The sequence below is a fragment of the Leptosomus discolor genome, chromosome 5 (genome assembly GCF_034619465.1).
Source record: "Leptosomus discolor isolate bLepDis1 chromosome 5, bLepDis1.hap2, whole genome shotgun sequence".
NCBI classification, from domain to species: domain Eukaryota; kingdom Metazoa; phylum Chordata; class Aves; order Leptosomiformes; family Leptosomidae; genus Leptosomus; species Leptosomus discolor.
The window spans coordinates 78,211,024-78,231,195 of NC_141395.1; the positions used below are offsets into that span (position 1 = coordinate 78,211,024).

Genomic DNA, 20,172 nt, shown 5'->3' on the forward strand with positions numbered 1-20,172 from the left:
TAAGAGAAGCAAGCCCAGTAAGGTAGCTATTCACTCTCCTCCTTTATTCTTTGCTACCAAAGGTCATTAGTAACAGAAAGAAGCACAAATCTGCAATACCTACGTAGTGCTGATTGCCAAGATCACTTTTATTTCCTTCGGAAACACTCAGAAAACAACCTCTGAACTATGCAAGTCGGGAAGGACAGCCAAGTCTTAAAAATCCCTTAAAATACAAAGTGAGAAAGTGAGTTTTGGCAACTGGCATCACTTAAACCACTTCTAAATGTGCGTCAAACCAAGATGGGCATCTCGGTACACGCAAGTTCAATGGGATGCAACAGCCCATAGATTTTTTTTTTAAAAAAAAAGTAGTTTACAGAGCAATATGTGCAACCCACATTCATCAAAGAAGAAAAAAGGCACTTGTCCTCTATGGCTCGTCAAATTCAAACTAAGAAAAGCCTCATTGCATAACCTTCAGTGAAGGGACAATTGAACTGACCTCTGGTTTTACCACCTGAGAAAAAGATGGAAGAATATCTTAAATTAGCTCAGCAACGAAGGGGAAAAAAGGAGTAAGTGGAAAAGATCCCTGTGGCCAATACAGTCTTAAAAATCACGTGCCTTCAGAATCACTGCTCTAGTGCAGGAAACAAGGGTTTCATTTGTTGTACACACTGGCAAAAAGCTACCCAATCTGGACTATAACTGCTGGGGAAAGAAAAATGTCAGTGTGATGAAACATTGAAATCACAAACCTCAAGGGAGAAGCAGACCATTTATTCATTGTTCCAGTTTTGCATACACTTTCTTAGCAGAAAAGACTGCGCAACCGCAAATTTTTACATATTGAAAAGCCCAAGGGTAAATGATTCCTGTATATGAATACATAAACAACTACATCCACAGAAAAGTTGCTCTCACCCAAATAAAACTTGAGCCTGAGAAGCCAACCTTAGTTTAGAAAACAAACTTAAGGCTCATTCAGCCTCCTGAATGAGGCAGCAAATTGGAAGCAAGAATTTTAAGAACTGAAAACACTGTCAAATTATGCCCATATTAGTTCATTTATTTTTAAATAATAAACTGCTTTTCTGTGCTAAATAAATCACCAATATTGGACAATCCTCTTGCACATTTTACGAAAACTATGTAAAAACCACCATTTGTTAGTAACTTATTACACTTACAGATGGAGGAGAACTATGTTTTACATTTGGTACATTTCTTCCCAAGCACGAGACATTCGCCTCAATCTTCTTCACGTGATTTCGGCACTGATAACAGTAACAAGACCTTGTGAAGCACTTATCTCTCGCATCTCTGACTGAGTTTTAATAAGTCCTCATGTAATGCAAAATTAAAAGATGACAAGGGAAAAAAAAAATAGCCCCACCAGATAACACAAGTTTCAGTCACTTCACGCACGACACGTTCTTGAGATTGAAAGCGTGATGGGGAAGTTCCAGTAATTTCTGTCCTAAACTTGGCTAGGTCGGAAAAGTGGGAAGAGGACTTCTCAATTTGTTGTATTATAATTTACCAGCTGGCAAAGCGCCTTTGGTGACAAAAGAACCTAAAGAAACCTGTGTAAGAACATTTGAATTTGCCTTTGCTCCTGCGGAAATGAACTATTTCTAGAACAGGTAAAAGGACATTTTTTTTTTACTTATCCACTGGAGATAGCACAGGTTTCCTCTAACAGTACCACCGTGATGCAAGGCAGAAAAATATTTATGTTGTTCCCACAGTCTCTGGGATGCAGGCTGTTTTGCAGCCCCAAGCAGAAGCCCGTTCTGCAGCCCGCAGTGGCGCGAAGGACAGACACGCGCGCTGAACCGATTCAGCGTTTGGCCAAAAGCAAGCTAACGCAGTGAGAAAAGGCACCGCCAGTCACACAAGGACAGCAGCAGGGCGCCAAACTTCTGGTGCTGGTAGGACAAAACTACTGTTGGTCTTTTCGATAGCGCAGTGCTTAACCTCCTCTGAACTGAAGGCAACAGCGTGCAGCCGACGGAGTCCGAAAGCAAGTTCAAGGACAAATACGCCCTGTGCCAAGGAACAAAGCTGTGAAATTCAGCATGTCACCTGACGTTGGGGAGAGAAACGAATGAAAAAAGACGGATTAAACTCATGGGAGCACAGATCTCTCAGCGATTGATAAAACCGATGGTCTTTATGATAAAGATTTTGGTAACGGAAACCTCAGTTTACCAGAAGTGAAAGATACATTAAGGGAAAGACCAATTTGTACAGAATTTTTTTAGTCAGTATGTTTCTACAGATGCTGACACTGCATGTCTACCGAAGATAAGCCACTGGGCCGGCTAGATGTTTGGTCTGACTCGGGAAACCTCTTCTTTATTAAGTCTGCTAATTAGAAAAAAGAGTTTCAGGGCATTACTCCAAGATCTGAGTCTGGCCTTGCATCTTAAATTTGAGAGACTGCTTTGAGACTGTCCCTTGAATAATGATTAAAATATCTGTTTCACAAACTTTTGAAATTTGTCACACGTTCACAATCCTATCTATTTCTTGCTGTGAACAACAGAACAATTTCTCTGTATTAGTAACTCACAGATTCTGTGCAATTTCATTCATCTGCTGCTTGTCATTTATGCGCTGGTCCACAGGATGTCTAGGTGAACCTTCTTTGCTTAGTTGTTTTCTACTAGAGTTGAGTCCTGAACAACAGTTGGTTGGCAATATTAAAATAAATGACTAAAAGCAAATTGAAGTTGTTTTGTAACGACATTGTACAAAGGCACAAAACCAGAAGCACCCTTAGAAGGCAGATGTCTGCCCACAAGAAGAGATGCCAACACCATGAACACGCTGTTGAAAGACGTTGTCTTTCAAGAGCCGAGGGCACTGCAAAATGCAAATCCTGAATTGTTAAACACTAAATTAGTTCAGGAACAGAAAAATCTTCCAATTACTTTGCCGCGCAGTAATTCAGTACTATAAATAATTTACTGACTGCGTAATTTGCCTACGGGCTAAAATATGACTGAAGATTCTCTAAAGGTTTGCAATGTACACAAATAAATGAGTTATCGAAGACTGCATATAACTTAGTGACTACAGGCTAAAAATGCAGCTGAAGATTCCCTGATGCTTTAGAACGTACACAAACAGTCAATAGCTCGCCCGAACAAAAGTCCACTGAATGGGAGCCCAGGCACATAACAATCTCAACAGACTTTTATTGTGAGTATTCGAATGCAGTCAACATTATTGCTATTATAAAAAAAAAAAACAAAATCACAGAAGGAAGTATTTTGCTTCTCTCACAGAAGATTTAATAGTGCACTGCTGCCTCTCTCTGAGTGTTTAGTGACAATACACTGACACATGCGGCTACAGCCGAACGGAGGTGGCTCTGGCCAGTTTTAAAGAAAGGGAGGCTGCTGCTCAAAGTAAACAGCAATTGAACTAGCTTCAGTTACTCAATCCATAGAATAAGGCTGGCTCCCCTACTGCCTACACACAGGCCCAGTCTGTATGGAAAGGGAAATTCGCTCCTGAATGGTTTTTCCTGCTAGTTCGTTTTCTCCGTGCGGTCTCCAATTTTTGATTTGAGTTGTTCAGGCTGGCGCAGAATGGCTGCCAAACGCACACAGCCTGCTCTCTGTGCAGTGTATTTTCACCATCATTACATGCTCCATGTTTGTTTTCCATATATAAACAGATATACACATAGTGTATAATACTTATTGCTAAAGACAGACCCCCACACCCCGTGCCCAGGACATAACACAGTATAATAATAAAAAAACCAAACCATTACTGAAGTATTTCAAACATCCTCTGTAAAATGATCACCTGAAGCCATATGGACTCAGCACAATAGAAATAAAAGCGTCAGCTAACAAAATGTGGGAATAGCAATGGGCTTTTCAAAAGTGATCAAGCCTCTGACCTTAACGAGCACTCTAAATTAAGGTGCATGGACTGTAACATTTCTAAGCAGTAGAGGGAAAACCTCTGCTTCCAGTGTTCTAACCAACACGGCAAAGGTGGATCCCGTTTGCAAACGAATGGCATCACTGCACGCGTCCCCTTTACACATCAGCACCTCCACAGAACTACTAACAGGGCAAAGTAGTCAAGACAGCCTTGACTGCACGCTTCTTGCTATGAAGCCCCTGTTTGCAGGGTGCTTTGCACCCCCTGCTTTTGTTGGTGATTTTCACATCAAGCTCCAGTTCAGTTCAGGATCTGTTCTGTGTCTTTTAAAAAGCTCCAGTGAAGAAAAATAGTTGCAGTTTCCCTTCAAACACAAACGAGAAATACTGCAAGCATCAAAATACTTTTAAAATTCTACTGCGATGTTCAGGTGACTCCTTTACAGCCCGGCCTTCAGTTTGGTGAGGAGGGCTGGAGCCCAACAGTGCTAGAGGGGTTCTGCTGTAACATTCATTCAAGTCTAGTCAAGCTAGAAGCCAGATGGGAGGGAGATCACCAGTGCACAAGATCAGAAGAGGGTCACTAAAGGAAGGCAGCAAAAACATCTGAAGATTTCGATCATGGCACACACACACTCCAGCCGTACACAGCTCACAGGACACACTGGAGGCTGAGGACGGAAGAGCAGAGGAGACCTTTCCCTCCAACTGCTTCCCACAGTAACCAGAAAGACCTGGGCACAGGAACAGAGGAGTGAAACCCTCCAGGCATCTCAGGACAAGCCAGAGCGCAGAAAGCTGAGGAACAAAAGGAGAAACAGATGCAAGCTGCAGAACAAACAGATGAGGAGCACACGTAGAAGCTCAGAGACAAAGCTAAGAGAGACAGGTGGATGTCAGCCATACGAGAGGACTGCACCCATGGAAGAACAGTTTCAATTCTTGGCCACCCAGCAAATAGGTGAAATTTATCAGCAAGTCGCAACACTTCTTCAACTATTTTAAAGTGGACAAGCTTCTACCACTGTAAACTACTCCATAGCTGAACAAAGATCTACGCATCTAAGGCCAGAATATCCAAAATATGGGCGCTACTCAACCTGCAGCTACCCAAGAAAAGGGTCAGCAGGAAGCACCTTCCAACCCACTCCCTGCCATGACTTGAACTACCTCCAACGGAACCACAGGCAGCCCCATCATGTGGGACCTGATCCTGTCACCAAGACTACGTTTCGTTTATGACTGCAATACTGACATCCTACTGCCATCGCTGCAACTGAAAATGCAGAATTCCTGATGCAGATGCCTACGGTACAGTCACAGGAACGAGAAGGCTTTGAAATGAATCACCCTGATACCTCCGTGAAAAAAACCCAAGCCTCAGACAAAAAGCTGGGCGTTCAAAGGCTCCACAAGTTTGCCGTTTAGCCACGTGAAAACACGAGAGGCTTCTGTACAATGGCATTTCCCTTTCGTTTATTACTATTAAGAACTTGCGTCAAGCTAAAAGAAGGCTGCAAACTTCTGTGCAGAGGTATCAAAACCAGTCCTGACACCGCCACGTACTACTGCCTCCTCAGAGAAGGTCTGCCTCCGTCATACAGCGCAAGTAATTTGCAATCCACGCCCTGATAACGTGATGTCGCAAACAGGCTGCGTGTAGATCCCCGGCTTATTTACAGAGGAAGCAGGAGACAGATGGAAAATGATGCCTACAGGAAAAAGACTATCTCAGTAAGGCCAACTAGAAGAAATACGGCTGAGCCAGGTCACATCAGGTTTGACTGGCACACAAGCAAAGCAATCAGCTGGAGGTTACATTCTGTGCAAAACACTTCGCATTTTTTATGGCACTTGACTTGTAAGTGTTCAAAGAAAAAACTTCAAAAGCATCCCAAACCTTTGAATACTTGAGAAACCGGGGCCAAAACTAACGTCCACATGTTACAGACGAAGATCACAATTGGAGAAAGCGAACTCAGGCAAGTTTGTTGAGCACTGGAGCAATACACGATGTAACACAGCACTGTCCGTAAGGACACCGAGATTGCGTTTCTTAAAGATAGGAATGCTCCCAGGAATTTTTACAACGCGTGACTACACAAGAAATTATGATAAAAAAATACTGAACAGATTATCTGTAAGAACAGTCCATCCTGAATAAGGCAGGATCCTGAGGGATAAAAATGACATACTCACGTAAATTTAGAGACCATTACGTATACAAAAAAGACAAGTTACAGCTGCAAGGGCAACTGGAACTTTGACTTTAGGATTTCCTTTTCAGGACACCACTCCTCCATCTCTGCTTTAAGAATGAAACCTCAGTCCTCCCAGCCGGAATCTCTCGGTCCACCTCCACCTTCAGAAACATTTACAGTTATAATACATCACACGCATGCACACACATTGCATAATATTGCTACAGTGTATGCTGTATAAATTATGTAAATACACCACACTTTGTTTCAAAGTAATTCATCTGGATTTACACTTCTCTTATACAGTACACACAGTACCACATTCAAGGATATGCAGCAAGTGAATAATATATAAAAAAGTCTCACATATCCAAAAGCAAGTAGGTCATTTAACTATTCATATTGTTTGAAGCAGTTATTTAAGCATCCAACTATATAACAGAGTATTTTATTTCTTAACAGTTGCTATAAAAATGTCAACAGCTCCTCAGCTCCTGTGTTCCTTCTGCATCGTGAAGTTGCCAATCGTGATTCCATAATTAACTTCCATGTTACCAGGCAGCTCTGTAATGTCTCCTACAAGCTTGATGTGGCAAGACTTTTTAAATAGCAACCACTCTGTAACGGGGGTTTACATTTTGCTTTGGACATCAACAGTGACAACTCACTTCAGATACGACAGACAGATGGGAAATGTCAGGGTAGGTTTACTTTAGCAATGAACCAGCCACGCTGCTTTCTTTCTCAATATTGGTTTTATCATGAAAGTTCAACGCACTGGTTGCAAAGTCTTTCCCAGATAATCCATCTTTGGCACATTTTTCACTTTTATGCATCCTCAAAAGGCATTCCAAGATTTTTTGATTATTTGATGGTCTGTACATTACAGCAATCACTACTTTTTTTTTTACATTTGTATGTAGATCAGGAAGAAAAGTGGAAAATGTAGAGTATGCAGAATAGTTTTAATAAACAGTTTTACATACAGTACCTTACATATAGAACAGTGTGTTTGCAAATTTAAATAATTTTTGAATGTACAGTGGCTTGTACTCTTATCAAAAGGTAAATTCAAGTTTACTGTCTATCGGTTCTAAAATGCATTTATACAGATAACTAGAACTGATAAACAGACGTGAGGCATAAAATGTTCAAGTATCTTAACGTCATCAGTTAAATAGCCTCCTTTTTAACAGTCATATTTTACAAATTTCAAAACCTGTACATACATTATTTTCAATTTTAGAAACTGCTTGTTAAAAGGTAACATTGCATGTTAACCACCAGTTCTTATAGTCTATGGTAATAAAACTAGACACGTGTAGATATAAATGTATATAGTATGTATATATGTGCATGTGTATCTCTACACATATACATACACATACCAATATGTATGTAGCACTGGGTAGAGTGGCAACTGATAAGCACAGGGAAAGTCCTGGGCTCAAAATCCAGCAACAGAGCTGACAGAGCAAGTAGGTTGCCTTTGGTTTCACGACGTTTCGTTCACTGAAGCCGAAAGATTTTATAAAAACACCTTGGGGGTAACGTATCTTGCGATATTTGTGCTAGTGGTTTAGTATTCACCGCCACAGACAGGTTTGCTGCTCTTGTCATTCCTCATCCCAGATGAGGATGGTAAAGTTTCAGAGGGCCAACCCCAGAACAGAGCTACCCAGGACAAAAATTGTGCCTTGAATCCTGAATACTGCAATAGAACATAAAAAAATATAAACTAGATACAATTTTGGATGGATTGCTGGCACCGAGTAGGACTTTGGAAAAAACCTTCATGTAAGTCATAATCAAACTCTCATCCCAGTGGTTTTAATATTATTTGGCACATCTGACCACTATTTGCCACTTATGTTTTAAAGGAGCCTAAGGGCGCTGTAATAAGGATTCCTATTTAAAAAAATAAGTAAAAATCAAAGCTAGTACGTTTGTTTTCCTGAACATTCATGAGAGAAGGAAATAATCTAAAAACTTTCCTTGTAGAGAGGATACAGATCTCTCTGTGTCTATCCTTCACTAGCAAGATAAGAGGGATTCATTAAAAAAGTAGTCCCCAAGAATTTTTAATCAGCTGAATTCTGCTAACTCAGAAATTTTTTGCCAAAAGTTTCAAAATAGTAGCACTGTTCTTCGCAGAGTTTTTGTTTGTTCAGCTTTCTTGTACGCAGGGATTTTCTTCTTTATCACATGAAAATCACATCAACATTTCTCAGTACGTAATATATTACAATTTGAAGCTTGGACACTGAATATTCAGATTTTCAATACAACAGATTCCTTACTCTAAACTTCCCCTCTAAAGCTTCAGGCTATTAATGTAACCAGGAAAGAACCAGATAGATGCTCAGCTTTTTCCTGTCTTCCTGTCAGTCTTGCGGCTAGTAAGAAAATTCACTGTAAAGAACCTATTTTTATTTCTTTATTCTTCCTTTTGTCATACAGAGCAAAGCGTTGCTATTTGCTGTACTTTCCCCATGTCAATTAAGAGCTGTTTGATACGTCGCTTGAGCTGAGGCAATCTTGCCAGAGGATCTGGTGGTTCCAGTTCTCCAGTGAAATCAAGCCAGCTTTCTAAAACTACAGAAGGAAAAGAAGTTGATTAGAGTAAGTATTTGAGAAAGAGTTTTCATAAAAATTAAACTTTTATTTCTCACACTGTGCCCTTCAGAAGAAAGGAAAAAATATACTGAGCCTATGATTTCTATTTAACAGAAGGAATTTTTTTATTAGGGAAACACCAACTAATTCCGTGTTTCACTCGAACAATCCAAACATACCTTCTGGTTTGATTGTTACTATTAGAAGATACCCGGGAGCAAATCATACCCTCGGCTAACAATTTACCACACACACATAAAAGAAACCTCAGTTCACGATCTTTTTAGTTATGACAGTTCCACAACAGAAAACGCAGTCCTGAAATGCAAGGCTTGCTTCTGTCACTTTAACAGGTTCCTGTTTACAAGGTCCAGATTACAAAACCGTTTTCCAAACTTCAACAAACGGTTTTTTTCTATGCTTGTAGAGACAGAGAAGGGAAAAGGTCAACCCTGTTAGCCTAGAAATACCGCCCAGCACAAGCAGGAATACTGAAAGTAAAACTGCAGATAGGAACAAGACAACTTTATTTGTCAAAAGATAACGAAGGACCCCTATGACTAGGCTAGAGCTCCCTTCATTCTTAATTTCTATGACTGGCGAGTAACCTGACGTGCTGCAATAGCTTCTCCTACGCTATAATTTCATTCAAGTTTTCTCATGAAGCTTGATTTGCCTTCCCGAAAGCAGTTACTTACTAATATACAGCTAAACGGCGTTCAAGGCAGAATAATCGCATTTATTTTATTTTATTTTTTCCTAAATATTGTCTAATTACTAGAACAATCAGGCCAAAACCACTCCAGGCATAGAAAAATCCATCAACTTTACGTCCCACATCTGGACAAAGACTAGACAAGTTATCTAAGCTTTCTGAAGACTCCCTAACATCACATTTTCAGGGGTCTCGAGTGCTTAAGCTACTTAATCAGGCACTCAAAACTTGTGGAAGGAGGTGGGGGGGGGGAATCAAGGGTACGAGCTCCGTTTATAATTTTGAGTACCCAAATTTGAATCCAATACTTAAAAATCCATCCTCAGTGCCTCCCATCACCTTCAACACAGTGGCTGTGAAAGATGCTGTTACAGGAGTATTAACAAGTATCTGACAATGCCGTTACCATCAACTTCTTTTTCAATCAGGTCCATTCTGCTGGTGACTTCATTCTGTACATTCTCTATGTGGGTAAGGAGATTTAGCTGCCATTGAAGATGTGTGTCCACTTGTTCTTCTGAGCCTTTTCTTTCATTACAAACAAACACAGTGTTTCCTTCAGCAGAATTCTTCATAGGAGCAACAGAAAGAAAAAAATTGCCATTTAAGAGGGTTTTTTTTTTTTGCTTTGTTTTCTTTTAGTTTCTGGTGTTGATTTCAACACTTGAGAGACATGATAAAACTATGCTGGTTTAGAACTGTACTTCTGTCTACTTGACAAAAAGCACACTCAAAAAGCCATGTACCATGACACATCAATAGACTGACCCAAATGAAACGAAAATTCCATACATATGATCATGTGTAGCACTGGGGGAGTGAGGCAAGAGGTGAAGTTAACCAGCTCAAGCTCTTTGTTTAATGCCCTAAGACAGACTGCATTTCTGCGCTCTTTTTATAGAAATCATGACTTAAATCATCATGTGCTGAACTGCATCGGGCTACCGTCACCAAAAAAATGTGCAAAACCCTAAGGTTTGTTTCAACTTGAACCGGAGAATGAAGACTCCCTAAGTTGCAGTAATACCCACGATGCCAAAAGTCACTGTTTCGCCATGGTATTTGCGGATTAAGACAAAAGACTTCTCTTCCGACCATTGCTATGGTCCCACGTAACTTGCAAGCGCAAGTCTGGGACAGAACCGAACCCGTTTGGGGATAGTTACAAGGGCTGTAACATGCAAGAGTTACGCAAACATAGTCTCTGAGGAAGACTGACTCCTGTGAAACACTTAGTAATTTCATAGCAAGTCAGAAATAATACTTAAGTATTTCTATACTTGACATTTCAGCTAACGGAAACGACCAAAGGAATTATACCGGGCTGAATGAGTTAAAAAGTTCTGCATGGCCGTTAACTAGCAGGATCCACAGTTTTCATTTTGTATCCAGTATGACCTCCTACCTGATGAAGTTCTTTCACTATTGATGATTCTGTTTTAGGGACTAGAACGCTGGATACATGTGCTCACACAGTGTCAATTCATGGCAAATGCCAGAGCAAGGAGTGACTTTTATCGGATTAATATGTCTCTGATGCTCAGGTAATTTTTTTTCCCTGTTACACAGTAACAGACTTAACACCATCTTTTTCTTAAAGTATTTCTCCCTCCAGTCAAGAATGGGCAGTGAGAAGAGGGGAAGAAGATAGAGACTGATGGATTTTAAGTTACTTCTTAAGCAAAAAGAGTAACTTTAAGACTTAATCAATTTAAAAAAAAAAAAAAACCAAAAAAAAACAAAAAAACCAAACAACAAACTTGGACTGACCTGCTGGCAGCTTTATGAGCAAATCCTGGAGGACAAGTATCATTAATACCCGCAATATTCATTAAAGGAGTTAAAGTTCTTTATCAAAGATAATTTTAAAATTCATAAAAGCCTCTAAACTCTCAAACCTTTCAGATAAAATCTTTCTTCTCTCAAGAAATCAGGTTTGCCTCCACAGTGTTTTCACTATTCAAACTATTACTGTATTTCCAACATAAATAAGAAATTTCTTACAATTTTCAGACCCTCTCTAAAACCTTGAGAGAAATACACCGTTTTCCATGTCCGTAATTCTAAAACCAAGATTACCTGTGAGGTGAATCTTTCAGATGCCCAGTGCAGTTAAGTTAGAGAAAATCTTAAAGCTAAATAACTTAACATCTAAGCAACACCATAAAAAGTACTTTTTCTCCCTTTTAATGACCCCCGTGTTTATTCAAACGGCTAGTAAATGTTCCTTGAAAAAACCCCACAAGATCCAACAGGTCCTCTCTAAGCTGAGAGCAATGTGGGCAATGGGGGAGTGGTGGCAGGGCTAATAAGAGAAGCAGAGTACAGGATCCAGCTTGTGAAGAAGGAGGTTCAGGTGGGGAAGACTCCCGCTTCCAGAAGCAAGGACAAGGAAACTAAATACCATTTTAAATTAAAACGTGATGCATAGTCCAAAAACGGGACTTGACAACAGTCAGTCTGAACGCTCTCTCTAAGAGAAAAGAAGATACGTAACAGAACTGTGGATAAGGGTAAGACAAAGCAGATGGAAAACTGGAGCGTTCTCTGTGGGATGCTAGAAGGGAGAACCCAAAGCCCCAAGCAAAACTTTGACAAGGAGAGCTGAAGAAGGCACCTTACAGAGAAGTCAGTTCAGGTACAAAGGGCCCTGCGATGTCAGTGCCATCACGGTTGTAAGGGCAAGTAACAAGCAGGTTCATGGAGGAACCAAGGAGAGCTTTCCAAGGCGCACTCAGTGTAGCCAGCAAGCCTTATTTCAGACAGCAAGGCTGCTACCGACAAGGCCAAGCAACTAAGGCGTCCCAAAGGAAAGAGTACTCTGACACTGCCCCACACACAGCTCCCTGTTTAAAACAGAGCACCTAGCATTTTAGATACATGCTGAAGTCTCTGAAGGAAACCTTCGTTTTCTTTCACTGCTCACGTATATTTTCTTTCATTCTAAATGTATTTATACTATTTACAATGACAATTTAAGCTGCTGTTGGAAGGAAAAGTGTATTTCATGCTGCTGCATGTCTCCTTACTATATAAACTGAATATTATCATGCGATTCAGCATACAAACCGTGATTTCTAACTAGAATGAGCCAAAATTTCCCATTCAGACTATATAGTTTACATGCCACACTCAAAACTAAAATGAAAAGAAAAAAAAAAAAAGACGTATCTTACTCATTTCTTCCACACCAGAAACTGTACTTCAAAAGGGGGATGAGTTGGGCGATCTATTCTCACACAGTTGGTATTGTAGAAGACAGAAAGGTTTTTTTCACTTTGTTTTTTGTTCAAAGAGAACTCTTCACTAAAACCAGGCTAACAAGTTTCAGACCTTCTCAACAAAGTAATGGATTCAAACCACGAATGCAAAAATGAGAAAGAGATCTTTAAATAGCCAAATATAATCCTGACTAAAAATCCTGAAATGTTTAATTAGAAGAAATATGCAATATAAAAGACTCAAAAGAAGTCGCACGAGGTGAAATTAGTTGGTCAGTAAATCATTACTTGTGGACAGTTCTGGATGGTGTTGCTATTAAAAGAAGACTATGGTACAATAATAAACACTGTTACAAATCTCAGTTTAACAAACAACAACAAAAAACACCCCACATGTAGAAAACAGCACTGAGAGGAAAAAAGGGAACTTGTCCTGTTTCACCTCACGAAAAACACAAGCTCTGTTTCAAGACCCTGCATTTTAAGCACAGGATTTTTTTTTTTTGTCCCCCTGAAACATTGGATTGAGCATAAACAGTTTTAGCATAGGCAATACTTTAACCATGCTTCACGTTTCATTCACCACCTGAACTGGGTATACTTCACCTGAAACTATTTCAGTGAACCAACTTTGCTTCTAGTGATTTCTGTTGACTTATTTGATAGAATATATTGACTTATAACAATGAACATTTCAAAATACTTGTATGTGCTTGAGTTGAGTTATCAGACCGAACGTATTTTTTTCCAGCTGAGAAACTTCCCAGACGAGGATACTTACCTGCTCGTTCATGCCATCATCTTTAAAAGAATATTGTAAACAGTTTCTATTCTCTGTGTGAAATTCCTGATCTTCCTCAAAACTACTCGTATCTTCATCATCTGAGCTCATAGGATCAGTGACTGCTTTGCAGTCTTGACCAAAACTCTGTGGTTTTTGGTAACTGTGCTCACTTGTGATGTATGTTTCTTCCATCTTCTGGGGTATACTGGGTGGTTCTTTATGGTTTTGACTGTAACACGTCCTTTCAGTTGGATTAATAGCGTCTGGCAAAGTCACTAATTTTTTCTCTACCCCAACAGTTATTTGTTCCTGTTCTTTTCGCACCCCTGAATACGCCCAGAGATGAAGATCTGGATGATGTTTGTTTCTGCAACAAAGGGGAGGAAAAAAGCAAGTTACAGAGAATACCACTTACAGCACTGAACTACTGAGCATTCACTTCTGCTGGGTCACAGCTATTGATAAGCACCATTATCAAACGTGCAAGTACTCCTAGGTCACTTATCAACTTAGGATAAATCCAGAATGTAGCTTTAACACAGAACTGACTATAATAAAAAAAAAAATTATATTTAAAACAATCACCAATAATCCAAATATACTGGATCTGCTCAGGTGCTGAACACCTAACTCCCACTGAAGCTGAGGGCAGTCTACATCTCACACTTGAATTATTTCAATTATTATACAAGAATTAACTTTAATGTGATAGAACAATATATACAGAATAATGGTAGTCTCTGCTACCTAAATATATAAAGATGGGGAATAAACCCTGGACTGGTACTTACTTCAATATCCCAATCTTCAACTGCAGTCCATGCAGTATTTCAGTTACACCATATACATCTGCCAGTAGGTGATGTGTTGACACAATCTTTTTGGCATTAAGATGAGAGTAGTTTTCTTTCAAAAACGATAATCCACACATATGTCCATTGTTTAGCCAGTCTTTATCATAAAGATACTTGGCACTCCACCTCTGACCTGGGGTGAGCAATAAACAAATTGAGGTCCATCTAAACCACAGCAGAACTGTATTTAAAACTAGAGAGCTATAATTATATGTTGTACTCTCCTAAATGTCTCCTAACATCCATGAAAGAATGAGTCAAGATATTGTTGTTAATATATTAAAATCTAGTTTTCATGGATTAAGAGGAAACCCTTCACGCTTACGAGAACCAAAATAAATCTGAAATCTCAAGACGTCTCTAAACGGCATTTGAAATGAAAATCTAATCGCCTCTGCAATCAAAGTACAGGATATTAAGACCTATGCTATTATCAACCTAACTGCAAAAAAAATTGTTGAAATGGGCATTTTATTTATCTAACTACTGCAGCTTACTTCTTAAAAAAAAAGGAAACCTAAGTTACCAAGAGAAATGGTAACAGAGTGGATTTTATATGGACATACCCAAAACACCTAGTTTGTTTCTAAAAGGCCAGTATTTTGCTTCAATACTGAAGTCAATATCTGTTTATTAGAAGGCTACATGAAAAGCAGACGTTTGAAAGTTATCTGACAGCAGCGTTCTTACACTCTCCTTGGAGGTGCCTTTTACACCAAACACTACTAGACAGGGCATTGATGTAAGCGGGCCTTGGGTCTCCCACGCTACGGCAACAGCTACAATCTTAACCCAACAGGCATGTAGGAGTATTTAGCGAATGCTTCTATAGCAACTTAACAACTATTCAAAAAAAAAAAAAACCCAAAAACCCCCCAAAAAACCCCAACACCCAAACAAAAAAAAAAACCCACCAAACCTAGAAATGTACAATGCTAATTATTCCAGTATTACTGTTTACAGTGAGGAGCCCAGACAAACAGACTGACTAAGACCGCAATATCTTACACTCAATTTCATATCAGACTATCATCATATACAGAACAAAGAATGGGTTGATGGAAGCCCTTCATACCTTTCAGGAGAATACCCTGTCTATCTCCTTTCTGCCCATTATCCCAATACACTTTAAAATACTGACATTGTGAATGACCTTTTTCTCCTGACATAGAAAGAAAAGAAGTAATGGTTAGGAAGGGAGAGAAGATAAAAATTAGGGACACAGTCTCTGCACAGCAGGGGAGAACGAAGCACCTAGTACAGTGCAGGGAAAGAACACAAGACAAATTAGTTGGTTTTAATAAGGAAAAGCTTGACTGCTCAAAGAATATACCACACAGAACTGTCAAACAAGACTCTATACCATTAACGTAGATTCAGACTGGGGCAAATGGAGAAAGTCACATCTTTCCAGCTCTATTTTTCTTAAATTTTCTTCTCAAACATGACTCATGAAGAAGCGCTATTTTATACCTCTGCAAACAGTTTTCAGATTTTATTTCTTAAATTCAAAATGAAAGTAAATTTGGAGGTGTAGTCTCATTGCCTTTTTGAAACAGCTGGGCTGCTGGATATTTCACCAGGAGACGTGTACATGTGTTTGTAACAACTGTCAGGAAAAATACTGAAAACTTTCTTACAAATTGTATAGTTTTTCTCCAAATAACTGCTAAGAAAAACGGGTTTATGGACAGAATAATTTTTAAATCAACATCTTCCTAATCAAATGTATCCAGTTTAAAATTAAATAGACTTTTCTTAATTCTTACCATTTCAAACTTATCCTAGCAATCTTTCAAGGCTGTTTGTGCACTATCTGTGCAAGATGTGCTGGTTGTGCACTATCGTTTACCATAAAAAGCGCTAGATTTTTTCTTATTTTACATATTCAGTACCACACCTTTATTTACACAACTCTGGACAAACACAACCATAAAACTGCAATTAATATGAACTGGCATCCACAGTGTATTTGAATGTACTGTGGTGATGAGTCCTTTGTCTCTCAACAATATACTTAAATGAACAGATGTGATTCCAAGCATAGGCAAAACAGATCACTGAACAAGAATGATTTGTTTAGAAAGACTTTTCAGACTACAACAACATGAAAAGGTGCTAAGGTTCTGGGGGAATTAAGGTTCAACAACTAAGGGATGTTAACTAAGATCATGAATAAGATTTAGCATAGCTGAACAAGGTGTTTCGAACAGGAAAGTAAATTTCTGCTTAGAGCCAAACTTAGACTCCCTTGCCCCAAAGTAGAACAGATAACACAAAACAGACAAAGCTTTCACAATTTAAGCAATGCATAACATCTCTGCTTAAAAATCCGAAGCAGACAGCTGCAGATAAAGGTGGTTTACACGTACCTGGTGGATCTCTGCAGATGTAACAGATGTACTGCTCTGGAATGCTGTCCTCTAACAGTCCCATGCACACACTGTGCTGCCAACACAAGCACTCTTCACACTGCCATCAGAAAAAAAAAAAAAAAAAAAAAAAAAAAACAAACACAAAAGCAAAAACTAAAACTGAGATAAGTAGATTAAAAAGCAGAAGCTATTTCTCGTATCATCAAAATGCAGAGAACAGCAGTTTAACTTAAATAGCTGGTTTGAGTAAGATTATTTTAGTTGGGCAATTTGTGTTTGGGTAGGCAAAGACATCAAGCTAAAAAAGAGCTCTAGTTCTGAAAGTTACCTCAACCACAAATTCCAGACTGGAAGGAAAAAAAAAAAAAAAAAAAAAAAAAAAGAAATTGAAGATGTAATACTTAATAGTATTTTATTACAACATTCAGTATTTTAGCACCTAAATATTTAGTAGTGAAACATAAGACAGGAGTATAATATTACAGTAAAGTAGAAAGATAACGTAATACATTACAGCATAACAGTGAAAAGTAGAAAACTCTTCAGTTTAATTATTTATATTTACAAAGCATCTCTCCAGTGCGCTAGAAAGATGTGTTTTTAATATCGCACCAATGGAAAATCTAAAAGAAAAAGAAAATGAAGAGAAAATGAAAGAGGAGAAACAAGAGAACAGGAGAGCAAAATAGAAGTGGTAAGACATGAGGGCCTAGAAACAGCAAACTGGTTGCTCTCTGAGATCAGGCATTAAGAGGAAAAAACAGGCTGTCATTGGACTTTAGAAACGGGCAGGGAACTACCACTTAAAAACACATTTCCCTTTCTCAACCCAGTGCTTGCCTGTGTTACAAATCATCTGCTGTTCTACTACTGAAAGTCTCTCCTCTTTGCTTTAAGGTGCTTTTGAGCCTCAACCTATTCAAAACACTGGAGTCACCTTTGCTCTTGTCACACCGTTATAGCTACCCTTTCCTCTCCTCTCTCTGAAGATTTCTCTACCAGTCCATTTGTCCACATTATTACCATAGCTGAACTCCTGCTCCGTTCCTCCAACACAGCACTGCACTTCAGTGTGTTCCCAGGGACAGTCTTTGTGTCCTTCATTCTCAGGTCTTTCTGTCATTTCCAAAAGACTTTTAAGTCCATTAACACAGGACAGTCATACTCGCTTCCTTTAAATCTCAGCTAAAAAGGCTCCATATTTGCAACAAAAACTGTACCACGTTAATAGTTGAATACAAACCTTTTTTTTTTTGAATGGGGAAAAAAAACCCACAGGCTTTTTTGAAGTTACCGACAACTGAGTTCTTCCTCACTGTTGCTTACATCTGATCTAATCACTATATTACGAATTCCTTGAGACAAAGACTTTACATTATTCACCCCAAGAGGGAAATGATCCCCTCATTGGGGCGGTGGAGCAATAATAATAAGCAAAGGAGTTGCAATCCATTAGCAGCTGAATACTGTGCAGACACTGTATATTCTTCTTCCCTTTTTTCCATACTAAGCGAGATTTAAATTCTTAGCAGTTTCTAAAACCAGCTACACTTAGTTTGAGAAGTGCTGTTCTACAGATGAAGCAGGCACATCACACGCACACATATCACAGTTACTGACAGTATCATCATCTGTATAGCAGAGATCCTGCATACAGCTGAGTACATTTTCAGTGAGCAGAGTGGCTTCTACAATTGGCACTGCAAAGCACCAGGGTCAAACCAGAAGGGCTGGTATTAACTGGGATGGTCTGTGGACAGAAGCGATGATTTGTTTGTGGGAAAGTATACTTTATACCAAATTTATCAGCTGGCTATAAAGAAAAAGGTTACCTTTCCTTACAAACCTGTTCTACACACCGAATTCTTAGAGAAACCCCATCCTAGAGTAACAGTTCTGCTTACACCAAGTAGAGCCACGCCAAGCGTAGAACATCGAAATATTTTGTCATATTTCACTTCTATTTACAGCTCACTGCATAACTTCAGTCTCCAACACATCAAAAGTGCACCTTCACAAGCAAGACATTCACATGGAAAACATATCCCCCCTAAACGCCTTTATAACCCCTCCCCCCAATTTCTTTACCTGAATCATAAAGCCATTTTCTTCATCCAGTTCACAAATGCATCTAACAATTTCATTAAGAGCATCATCTTCATCCTGAGACTCTTCAAAGTTAGTTGAATCAAAATCCTGATTGTATTCATCACCACTAAGTAACAAACTCTCTGTAGAGGAATCATCCAAGAACTCCACATCTGAAAGATCTAGTAAAAATAAAATGCATGTGAAATTGTGGAAATGGAAACACAAGCGGGTTTGGTACTTAAAAATCTTAATCTGCCTACAGCAAAAAAAAAATAAAAACCTGCTCTCAAACACACTGCTGGCATATTAGATTTCTTGATGAATTCTGCAAAATGCAGAATCTCCTCAGCAGCAGAGTAGCAACACTTAACCAAAGCAAGCAGAGGAGTGTAAACATTTTGATTTAAACAGATTAAGTATAAATCAGTTACCATATTTATAGCAACAATCCCAAACAGAAAACCAATTTAATTTTTTTTTTTTTTAAACTCTCTTTCTTAAAGAATCAAACCTACAAACTGAAAGCTGCTCTTCAGCCAACCTACTTTCTCCACTAAGGTCGACAGACAAGATAGCTCTTGGGTACTGGTATGATGTATTCTTCTCTGAGAACATGCTGCGCAAAGTCAGAGAGCTCCCCGAGGACCGTGTTAATGGAGAAGAGCACCTGTCCAAGAACTCAACAGAACTATCTTCATAATCTGAATAATCTGAAAAGTTAAAATAAGTGACTGTTACAAAAGTAAACTTTATGACAAACGAAAAAAAAAAATACTGAAATATTCTGCAACGTTCTGTCCAGAAGTAAAGAATATCAACACTGGAGTATAAGGATGATGAAAATGTAAACATGAAATGGCAAAAGCTCTTTGTAACATATTTTATTAAAAAATTTCCAGTAAGAAACATAATGAAGTTTAACAGCTAAGACGAACATTACCTATTTAACTCCTCCTTCCCCCCTATCTCTGAATGTACAGAGAAATAACTTTCCCTAGAACATTATACAGTCTCCTTTTTCCACAATTCATCCTGTACCATCTGCCATCCTTAGAGATTCTGCTGGTAGCTCTCTCTTTTTGCCTTAGGTCTGTTTGTAGCTACTCAGCGTTGGTCTGCACCGACACTGCGACCTAGAAGTACCTGCAGGTTAAGTGACAACAGCTTGTCCGGACACGAACACAGGGAGGCCAAAGAAAACCCTCCTGGGATGGGCCCAGGCCCATCCCTGGAGCCATCAGCCTCCTGCGATGGGCCAAGAAACACCCCAGCAGGGTAGCACAAGCCCCGAGGAGCATGATGAGCAGGCCAGCAACAAACACACTCTGGCCAGCTCCCTCCCAGGCCTGTCCCAGTAGCACCATCACTCCCATTACCCAGGCATGAAACCCATTATTACAACGTGTTACCCAGAGCAGCTCTCCA

The 20,172-nt window shown here is 39.3% G+C and overlaps 1 protein-coding gene across 8 annotated transcripts in view; it reads right to left on the minus strand.

Annotated features, from left to right (window-relative positions):
- Positions 1-6,782: 6,782 nt before the first annotated feature.
- The window catches only part of PHF20L1 (PHD finger protein 20 like 1), a 56,537-nt gene continuing 43,147 nt past the window's right edge, over positions 6,783-20,172 (minus strand). For 3 of the 8 annotated variants that reach the window (XM_086466134.1, XM_086466133.1, XM_086466130.1), the window contains 8 exons: positions 19,293-19,457; positions 18,745-18,926; positions 16,654-16,753; positions 14,219-14,414; positions 13,425-13,794; positions 12,756-12,758; positions 9,829-9,991; positions 6,783-8,686 (listed from right to left, as the gene is read on the minus strand). In XM_086466134.1, the coding sequence (XP_086322260.1) occupies positions 8,544-8,686; positions 9,829-9,991; positions 12,756-12,758; positions 13,425-13,794; positions 14,219-14,414; positions 16,654-16,753; positions 18,745-18,926; positions 19,293-19,457 (1,322 nt within the window). In that variant the 3' untranslated portion in view covers positions 6,783-8,543. Of the gene's footprint in view, positions 8,687-9,828; positions 9,992-12,755; positions 12,759-13,424; positions 13,795-14,218; positions 14,415-15,356; positions 15,444-16,653; positions 16,754-18,744; positions 18,927-19,292; positions 19,458-20,172 lie in introns of all 8 variants that reach the window. The other 5 variants (XM_086466132.1, XM_086466131.1, XM_086466135.1 and 2 more) reach the window with 3 other exon arrangements.